Here is a 10790-nt window from a genome sequence, read left to right as displayed (position 1 = left end):
TAACCTTGAGTTACCACCAAACCCACCTTGCGTATTCATCAATAACTTCAATCTGATATTAACTGAAGAAGAAACTGCAATTCTCATGTTCATGGGATTTCTTTAAAAACAAACTATAAAGGATCTTCAAACGATTCAGTTTTTAGTTTTCAACTTGAGGTCTTATCTTTTTATCTCATTAGGCAAGAACTTCAATAAGAATCCAGAAATAAATTCAATTTTGAAGAACTTAATATATTCAACATGACAGTGTTACATAAAAGGGATAAAAGGAAAAAGGTGGCATACCGTGTTAGTCAAATTGGAAGCAGCTCGTGTAGCACTACTTTGCCAAATCATCATTGCTGCGTTGCCCGCCACCACGCTTCTGTTGGAGGGCCCCACAGCATCAGTTGGCTCTAGGGTTGTAAAATCCTGCAGTTGCAGGCCGACAGTCACAGTGACTACATTGATAAGATCCAAAACATGGTAATTGGGAAAATCATTCAGAATGTACATTAATAGGCAGTGTGCATACATCAACTAAAACAAGGATTGATGCAACAGATGCACATACATTACAACACATCAAGATGTTTCATATCATGCATTGATGCATGCACCATCTGACTTCAAACCTGTAAATCCATATGGATTATATCCCGACAAAAATATTTACAGCCTCTAAGTCAATTTTGGCCTTTAGCTATACAAAGTCAATCTGTTGGTGAAATGAAAAGGCTTCTGAAGCGAGTCCGGGACTTGTGCAAGGGGGTGTAGGAATCTAGGAATCCTTTGCCTTTTGCCTCAATTCATTGAGCTCCCTCTCAACTTCAGTGTCTTGAAATGGCAATGCCATGCTTGTGCTGCTAACAGATGCTCTTCCAGGTGGAAGCTCACCTTTCTATTGGAACCAAACCGAAACAGGAACAAAAAAATAAGAGAGCTAAGTCCCTGGCTGTCATGGAAATGAAGAGAAGCTGAAAAAGATTGTGAATCTACAACAAAAGAAACAGAATCTGTGAACTTTGCAATAAAATATGGAATCTCTTTCTTTGTGCTCCACTTTTTCAGCAAATAGAGAGATGGCAAAAATAATGTAAAAAGGCATTCAATATTTTTAGAATTTTCATTTTTCAGTGCCACCTCTGTTTAGTTTCCAAGAAAAGGAGAAAAAGAAAACTGTTCAAACACTAAATACTTTTAAAATTTTAAAATTTTATTTACTTTTTCCATTTTTCTAGACAACCTGACAGAGTGAATGAAAATATTATCACAATTAACTAGTCCCAAAGCAACAATAGGCTAGGTAACAATAAATCCTTCGGACTCAACCTAGTGGGATCAAACTAAATATGACTAAAGACATAGCTCCACCAACCAGAAAGTTCCATTTTTCCATGACAGAAATGATGTACAAAGGCATACCTTTGAGCTACCAGATAGTTCTTTCTTCAAGTTTGCAAGATCATCATCAACTGAAGAGCTTTCTAACAATGCAAACTGCAAGATAGAAAACCAACTTACAAATTGTATAGAACAGGAACTCAAAGTCAATTCTTGCAGCAAGTTACCATCAAATGCGGGAATCCACTTCAACACACAGACACATGTTTGTGCTTTTCAACTAATGCCAATAGTTACCCTTGTGTGGCATGTCCACATGTCATAGTCTTTTTAATGTAGACGAAGAAGACAAATCTACCAAACTGGCACATCGGGCACCACTTGAACTCCAAGAAATTAACCTTTGAACTTTGCTTTTGGGAAGAGATTGGGGAAGAGATTGGGACTAAATTATGAAGAATTCAATCTCCAAACTAGCATTTTTCTCATCAGAAATCAACAGAGTACTAATAGGATACCAAGTTTAGCTCATTAATTTGTTTCAACATTGTATTCCTTAATACATTCATCAATGTCGATATACTTAACTAGTTTAACTGTTGTCTTTTTTGTTTTATTTCATTTTATTTTTTTAATACTTGGGAGATCATTTCTTAATATTGAGACAAAAGAATAAGGAGTAAAGAGAGATAACAGCTACCTTTCCGTCAAGCTCATCAGAAGTTAACTGGCCCAGTGCCTCTGCTTGGGACTCCATTGTCAACACTATCAAGGAAAAGAAAAGAAATAAGAAACTTCTCATCACAGTTGCCACTAAGAATTTGAGCTCAGTATGGTGAACCCAATTTGATTCACATCAACCAACAACGGGAACAAATTTTTTGTACAATGTATTGCAGTTTCAGTTACTTTTGAGTGACAAAAAAGCCAGGAGTGGAAGAACAACCATTGAAGATACCATGAATTATGACCATACACCAAAAACAACATGGTTTCTATTATCAATCTTTTCATTCTAATACTTGTTAAAAGAACAAAATAAATTATGGTAAAAAGGGATTTCAATTATAATTTTATTTCCCAGCTCTTATTATAAAACAAACCATGCTAAATTTACAGAATGTTGGGTAATCAAGAAACAGCATTGTCATAAAAACAAGGATGCTTAGATGGAAAAGTAATGAGACAAGAATAGGAAGAATTTGTTATGAACGTTTATCAATGCATTTGGTGTTTTGTTGTTGAGTCATATCAAAGGAAAGACGGATGGAAAAGATGGTCTAAAAGTACAATTTTGTAGCTCCTTGGTAAGAGAGTAATTCTTAACGCATTCCTCTTTTACAGAATTGGCAATCCTTGTGCATGTAGCATTTTCTGGTGTAGCTTTTAGTTTTATCTTTTACCGTTTTCAGTTGCACTTCCTTGGGAACATCACGTTCTCCACTTAGCTTTTCAGAAAATTCCCAACTTTCCCCTCAGCTGATCATTGCATTTTTCTATATGTGCCATCAAATGATGGTAAAACAAGTTAATTACAGTGGAGACATCAAAATATGGTAATTTAAAATATTCTATAAGCTACAATAAGCTGATATAATCTCACAATCAGAATATCTCTTGCTCTTAATTATGGCATGTAATACTATAGCCATTGGTGGATGGTCCAGGTCCTGATGATTGGAATCTAGAGCCAAAAGCATCTTCTAGATGGCATAAGGTTTTCTTCAGGAAGACATTAGTTGATGCATCACAACTCATCCAAATGCAGACAAATGATTTGAACCAGATTAATTCCCAATATCAAGTTTCTTACCTTTTTCTTCCATCTTTTCAAAAGCTGCAAGTGCATTACTTGTATTGACATTCCCCAACATCTCATTCACTTTGCTTGCAGTCCTAAAGGAACACACGTGGGCAATTTCATCAACAGTAAGGAGCTATCATGTGTGGAAACTTTGAAAGCTAGTGAAGAAAATGGTGCAAGAAAACGAACTTGGCAGACTGAGCACGTGCTTTCAAGGTATCTTTTTTTGATTTTGCTTCCTGTATCTTGCTCTCCAAAAGCTACACAAAATGGAGTTCATGGAATGTAACTATAACAAGTCATTAAAATGCATAATGTACTTGTCAACAAAGCTAAAATAGTGCAATTTTAAGGATGCATTGGATGAGAGATTCAGGGACAAAATTTGGGAGTGCCAAGTGATTCACGAGTTTGAAATCCTTTATTATTTTGTTGGCTATATTTAAGAGTGGGAATTTGAGGACCCAAATTTTAGCTCAAATTCCAACTAGGAAGGTACCATTTCAAAGATCCTCAAGGTTGTGAGAAATAGGTTAGCTTCATCACTGCCATCCCCACCACACCCCCACCATGTGCCATCACCATCTCCACCATCACTGTTCCACCAATCATCTTTTCACCACCATTGTCGCCACTACCATCACCATCTCCACCATCACTGCTCCACCAATCATCTTTCCACCAGCATTGTCACCACTACCATCATCACAATACTTGCTGCAATCTGTCAGGACATGGCTACCCAAATCATCATATCATGATAGTTATCCTTATGCCAGATCTACTTAAAGGGGCCAATTTTTTAATGATTATGATGTGCTTCAATGCTAACATAGCCACCCCCCAGGCTTCTTGACAAATCTAAAACCAGATAATCCTAAATTTGACACACAAGGCATGTTTATACCTTTTTACCCAATGAAGTCCTAGAAAAAGTATTTTTCTTGCTTTATGAAAACTTCTACGTTTTCTTTTCATTCTACTCATCTTTTAAAATGCAAGACAATTTGGCTTTATCAGATGTCATTTAATAATTCATATTTCACATCAACACATGGCACAACAACAGCTTGCTACACATATTGGCATTTTTAGACATGTTTTTCATTGAAACAAATCATGGAGGGCATAAATGATGCAGGCAGGATAACAACTAGCATACCCGTGTATTGGAGACGAGATTTTCAATGACATTCTTCTGTTGATCAAATTGAGCTTTCAAAGCACTAGCATTATCCTGTAAAAAAAAGGAACAAAGATGCCAGTTACACCATCTCTTCTCAACAAACCAGCAGCATATAACAGTTGACTCTATATTGCTTGGAAACAGATACTTATACTAAGGTAAAAAAATATATATTAAAATTTAATTAGTATAATCCCTTGACGAAGTGTAGAAATTTCCTCAAAAAGATCCTATATATTGCACACCACACAAATGAGCCCCATAGTGGGCAGAACTTTCTAGAGACAGCAGCTAGCTGCTCAAAATTCTACAAACTCAACAGCTTAAGACCCTTATGCCATGTTTGGTTCCAAGAAGGTGCAAAGGGAAGGAAAAAATGATAAGAAAAATGATTTTCTTATATTTGGTTTTACAATTGAAAACACAAAAGAAAATAAAATATAACTAAAATTAGTTAGAAACTTAGCCATATTTAAATTATTTAATCTTTATATAGAAGATGTAAAATAAGACAAACGAGTTTGAAACATTCTAAAAGCTTTGTTCAGACTTCTTCAAAGTCCAGTAGAAGTTCTTGGAGTTGTCTGGGAAGCATATAAGATTTAGGAAGCTTTTGAAGAGTCTCCCAAGGCCTTAGGGTTCAGATCTTTCTTTGAGTCTTGTAAATATAAGAGGCCCTCATTCTTTTGGTTCTAGATCAACTTGATAAAATTAATTACAAAGGAGAAAAGAATTTTCCTCTTCCTAGGAAGGGGAATTCCTCATTGTCGATGAATCTTGCAATGGACAAGCAAGATCTAGCCTATCTTTTTAATCACTAAATGCACAAGTCACTATAGTGCAGTTCTATTATCATATAGAAAACTTCCACCCCAATGTCCAACAAAAAGTAAATAAATAGTTAAATAATAAATTTGCTTCCAATACTCTTCAAAGATAATGTCAACTTACAGCATAAGACTTACGCCTCTTCAAAGCTTCCCGTGCAAGATCCTCATCTCCTTTTTCAAGAGCAAATTGAGCCTTACGGTACCTATATTCAAAATAAAGCACAAAATAACATTTATCCACCACCATACTTGGGCCATTAATTTAGCACCTACATGTCACATTTTACCAATCTTCAGAAGCTTGTTGTGCCGCTTTATATTTATTTTCCAATCGCTTTTGAGATGCCAATACCTTCAGAGAAGCAATGAATTTTACATAAACACAATAGTAGAAAGGGAAATAAACTTAAAATTATAAAAGTAGTGCTGCCATAATCCATTGAGAATGCTTGGTGCTTTCTTTCGCTATCTTTACTATGCATTGTGCTTTAAGTTTCTAGACAGTTTGTCATCATATAGGACAGAGAAAAGGAAAAAGAGAGAAAACAAAAATGAAGAAGAGAAGGAAGAAATAAAGGGAAAATAAAAAGGTGGAACAACGAAGAAGCAAGAATTATTACGTTAAGCAACACAAGCAAAAATGAGATCATCAAGCTTACTTGTGCTGTGGCCTGACGCATTTTTATCAAGTCATCATTCATTTCAAGCACAGTTTGTTCTAAGATCTTCTCCGGGTCTTCCATGGAACTAATGATTGCATTTGCATATGACTAACATCAGAACACAGAAAGATAAATCAAGTAATAAGTAAGATTGCAATGGTAACAATTTGTGGAATGAGGGTATATCAATAAAACCATCACAAAAGAAAAAAAATGTACATAAAAGAGTTGTCACTCTCACCTTGACAACTCTAGCAAATCGATCCAAAAGGCTCATTCGAGCACCAAGAGCAGCAGCACCATGTCTACTACATTGGGATCGATTGGAATTAGCAACCCGTGTTTCCCTAACTTTTAGAACTCTCACTGCAAGCAAATCAATATCAATGTTAGTTTCGAACTGGCACCACTGATAACAAGGTATTTCATTCATTACAAAAATTTATATTAACATCAAATTGAATGATATAAAACAAAGATAGCTCCAACAATCTGAAGTACCGAAACCCAGTTCCCAAATTGACTTTCTTATACATCGTTTATTCTCATTCATGTGTGTATCAAAGTGCATTTGAACAAGGTAAAATTTCCCAATTTTGAATAGTACCCTGTTTGGTAGCCAAGAAAATGTATGGAAGGAAAAAAGAATCCCAACAGAACAAGTGGAACAAGAGGTATTGGACTATTTCCTCTGGATAACAACAATTACCCAGGATAAAATTTCCCAAATTGGACTAATGCTCTCTGTTTGGTGGCCATGAAAATGCATAAAAGGAAAAGAAGAAAAAGAATCGAGAAAACAGAAGCAACATTCAATATTATACCATCTTCTTGGGGAAATAACAGATACCAAAAATTAAGCTTCCCCAACTTGCGCTGTTTGTTAGCCAAGAAAATGTGAAGAAAGCAACAGCAACGTGTAGCATACAATTTTCTCCGGAAAATAGCACTTACCCAGATAAAAATTCCCAAATTGGACTAATGCTCTGTTTGGTAGCCATGAAAATGCATGGAAACACAACAAAGCAGAAGCAACATTAAGTATTAAACCATTTTTTTCTAGGACACCCAGCAACTCAGATATGAAGATTAACAAAAGAGACACACCTCCACCATTGAAAAACGACGACGTCAGAGGTTGCCCAACGACACAGACGCTGTCAGAGGTCGAAGAAGCTGGTGCAGACGCCAAGGGCATCCCAGTAATTATCTGTGAATTCAGGGGCATTCTCGGGATAGAATCGGCTCAGATGATGTTGCAGAAAACACAGAAAATAATTTCAAATTTTCTAAAGCAAGGGTAATAATAATTTGTTTTCAGTGTTTTGGACCGGCTCAGTCCAAACTGTTGAACCGTAAGACCAGTTATTGGGCCGTTGTCACCGGTGGTTCACTTGAGTGGGTTGATCCGATCCGACCCGATCCAATTTATACCATGCTTAAGTGTGTTCTTCTCGGGTCAAATTATTTTTATCCTACCCGATTCAAGTCGGACTTGAGCAAAGGATTCAACTAACTTTAATTCATATATATAAAAAAAATGTCTTTTATAATTTTTTTTTAAAATTATAATTACAGTAAAATGAAAGATAGACTTATGACTTAGGTAATTGTTTAAAAAAACAATTCTAAAAAATAAATTTTGAAAACTGTTTTTAAAAATTATTTTTTAATTTTTATAAAAGAAAAGTTTGTTTAGAAACCTAAAAGTTTTTAATCTATTTTTAAATTTATTTAAAATAAATTTTATATAAATTTTTATTTTTAAATTTATTTTAAAAATAAATTTTATATATAAATTTTTATTTTTTAAATAATTTTATATGTTTGTATAATTATTTCTTAAAAAACAAGTAAAACTAACATAAAATAAGTAAAAGATATTTTTTAAAAATAACTTATTTTATGTTCTTAAAAATAAAAAATAGTTTTTTATTATCAAACATATTTTTTATTTTTAAAAATAGAAAACTGCTTTAAAAAATAATTCTAAAACTGACCCTTATTTTACCTTTTTTTTTTTATTATATTAAAATTTCGTATCATTTATCATTTATAACATGTTGCATCATTAAAAATAATAATAAATATAAAATTAAAAGAATAAAAAAAAATATATATATATATATATATGTTTTATTCCTTAAATCAAACAAAACATTACTTGAATGCTCCCACAAGCACCAAAGTTGGAACTTTAAGATCTTCCTAGAAATTTATACCCTGATTGTAATTAATTTTTACAATAATTCTGAAAAACAAATTTTAAAAACTGTTATATTATATTTATAACTATTTGAGAACTCAAAATATTTTAACCTATATTTTATATTTTTAAATAAGTTTTAAAAATAAATTTTATATTTAGTTTTTATTTTTAATTATTCTTCATATTTGTATAATTATTTTTTAAAATAGTTCTTAAAAAATGAGTAAAAACAATTGAAAATTATTAGATATTAAAAACAATCCATTTTATGTCTTTTAGTTATAAAAAATAGTTACTAAACATCCCATAATTTTAGAAATTATTATACAATTGGGCGAGTATTATGTATTTGGAAAAAATAATAATAATAATTATAATTTTCATTTAAATATAAAATAATTTGAAACTTACCTTAAAAAATTGAGATACTAATTTTTTTTAACATCTTAAATTTATAAATTTTAAAAGTAATTTTAAACAATGTAGTAAGTTGATAATTTTTATACAAAAGTTATTAAGTTTTATATAAAAAATATTATTATTTAAAAAAAATAGAAAATATAAGATATATCCAAGTAAAATGGATTGTAAAAGTAAATAGAAGGATAAGTATTAATTTTGAAAAAAAAAGGGAAACTTTCTGAATTCATGTTTCTAATCAATATTTGTAGGATACTTTACATAAATAATATTATTAATAAAATTTAGATATAATTATAAATAAAGAAAATATAAAAATAAATGGTTGACTTTCCTTTTGAAATTTTTAGTTATCAAAATTTTCCTACCTACCTAGCTTTTTATAAGGTAAGATTGGAAAATATGAATGGAACTTTCTCTAAATAATAATTTTCATAAAAATTAGATCTATTTATAAATAAAGAAAAAAAATCAAAATAAATTTCCTACCTTCCTTTCTATGAAAATTTTCCAATAGGAAAGAAAAAAAGACATATAAGAGGGTTCAATAAAAGTATTCCCATGATCCAAACACATCCAAAAAGAATGCACCATGGGAAATTCAAGGAGGAAGCTTCAACAAGACAAAGAAGAGGATGTTTCTTCAACCTTCACTTGCGAGATATGCATTGAACCCTTCTCGTCAAACGAGAAATTCAAGAACAAACCCAACTGCACCCACCCTTTCTGCATGGCCTGTATGGCCAACTACATTCACGTCAAGGTGGAAGACGACAACGCCGCCGACGTCAAATGCCCGGCCTAACCTGCGACCATCTCCTGGACCCTCTCGCCTGCCGGCCCATCCTTCCGGCGAGCCTCTTCGTGAAATGGTGCGATCTGCTCGTGGAGCAGAAGGTGGTGGTGGGGTTTGAAAGGTTCTACTGCCCGAACCAGGAGTGCTCGGCGTTGATCGTGAACGAGTGTGGGGGAGTGGTAGTAGTAAAAGTGGAGGAAGGAGATGGGGGTGCCCCAATTGCAAGAGAGACTTTTGTTTTGAGTGTAAGAGTCCATGGCTTCCAGGGTGTAGGTGCAGTGAGAGGGAGGAGATGAGAGAGATGAATGGAGAATTGTTTGGGAAGCTTGTGGTGGCCAAGAAGTGGAGTAGATGTCCTACTTGTGGCCATTGTGGTGGCCAATGCAAGTTTGCTTTACTCTGTCCTTGTTTGGTAATCGAAAACATTTTTTATTTCTTATAACTGTTTTAAAAAAAATGATTTCTAATATTCTATTCTTTAAATATGTTTTAATAATATTTATTTTTAATTATTTTTTATATTTATATAATTATATTTTAAAATAGCTCTGAAATAAAACAATTGAAAATAACTAAAACATATTCTTTCTATTTTTAAGAACAAAATACAATTTTTTGTTTTCGGTTTTCATACATGTTTTTTTTTTTTCTTAAAAAATATTTGTTTTTCCTTTGGTTATGGGAGGTTCATCAGTTGTCTAAAAAAATAAAAAAGATGTGATTGAATTGTAAAGGTAGATTTTCTAGTTTACTAAAAAAAAGTTTATACTCTTTTATTTTTATTTTTTTTTTAATTTTTGAATTTTTGCTATCAAAATTGAAAAAATATGTTTTAATTTTATTTTTATTTTTTAAAAAAAAGTGTTTTCAAAATCAGTTTTCAAATGAAAATAGAATTCTAATCTTTACAGGAAAACGTTTTCAGGTATTAAAAAAGTCTTTGATATGGAATTCTAATCCTAAGAGGAGACTAAAAAAAATCCACACAAAACAAATTCTATAAAATAAGAACAAGTAAAAGGACCCTTATCTTTAACTGCAAGCTCAAAGAAAGCATCCACCATGGGAAACTTGTTACAGAAAAATTCACAGAAACACCAGGAAGATGAAGAAGAAGATGATGATTCAACCCTCGCCTGTGAGATATGCATTGAACCCATTTCATCAAACAAGAAGTTCAAGAACAACCACAACTGTACTCACTCTTTCTGCATGGACTGCATGGCCAGCTACATTCAAGTCAAGGTTGAAGACCAGTACGTCCCCGATGTAGCATGCCCTGCCTTAGACTGTGGCCATCTCTTAGACCCTCTCCATTACCTGCCTATCCTTCCGGCAAAACTCTTCACTAAGTGGTCCGACCTCCTCTGCGAGAAGGTGGTCCTTCTAGGGTTTGAAAGATGCTACTGCCCTAACCAAACTTGCTCAGTGTTGATAGTGAATGAGTGTGGGGGAATGTTAGGAGATCAAAGTGCCCAAATTGTAAGAAGCTCTTTTGTTTTCAGTGTAAGAGTCCATGGCATTCGGGTTATCGATGTGATGAGAGGGAAGAGATGA

At 33.2% G+C, this 10790-nt stretch overlaps 2 protein-coding genes across 5 annotated transcripts; one reads left to right on the top strand and one right to left on the bottom strand.

The window, feature by feature from the left end:
- Positions 1-454: 454 nt before the first annotated feature.
- On the bottom strand, positions 455-7094 carry LOC117910182 (probable membrane-associated 30 kDa protein, chloroplastic). Of its 4 annotated transcripts, none has more exons than XM_034824240.1 (11): positions 6916-7093; positions 6050-6174; positions 5806-5916; positions 5434-5498; positions 5268-5349; positions 4293-4367; positions 3320-3390; positions 3140-3222; positions 2027-2091; positions 1408-1482; positions 455-933 (listed from the first exon to the last, which is right to left on the bottom strand). In XM_034824240.1, the coding sequence occupies exons 1-11, from the start codon at positions 7034-7036 to the stop codon at positions 787-789; spliced, it is 1020 nt and encodes a 339-aa protein (XP_034680131.1). In that variant the 5' UTR covers positions 7037-7093; the 3' UTR covers positions 455-786. The 4 variants fall into 4 exon arrangements, with proteins under 4 accessions (XP_034680131.1, XP_034680132.1, XP_034680133.1 ...); XM_034824241.1 differs by having other exon boundaries at positions 455-883; positions 6916-7091; XM_034824242.1 differs by having other exon boundaries at positions 791-977; positions 6916-7094.
- Positions 7095-10295: 3201 nt separating this feature from the next.
- Positions 10296-10790, top strand: LOC117910202 (E3 ubiquitin-protein ligase RNF14-like). The gene has a single exon (XM_034824262.1). It carries the CDS (start codon positions 10296-10298, stop codon positions 10788-10790), a length of 495 nt encoding a protein of 164 aa, XP_034680153.1.

The sequence above is a fragment of the Vitis riparia genome, unplaced genomic scaffold (assembly GCF_004353265.1).
Source record: "Vitis riparia cultivar Riparia Gloire de Montpellier isolate 1030 unplaced genomic scaffold, EGFV_Vit.rip_1.0 scaffold644_pilon_pilon, whole genome shotgun sequence".
Lineage (NCBI taxonomy): Eukaryota > Viridiplantae > Streptophyta > Magnoliopsida > Vitales > Vitaceae > Vitis > Vitis riparia.
The sequence above is the reverse complement of the archived record's forward strand: the minus strand, read 5'-3'. Positions and strand labels throughout refer to the sequence as shown.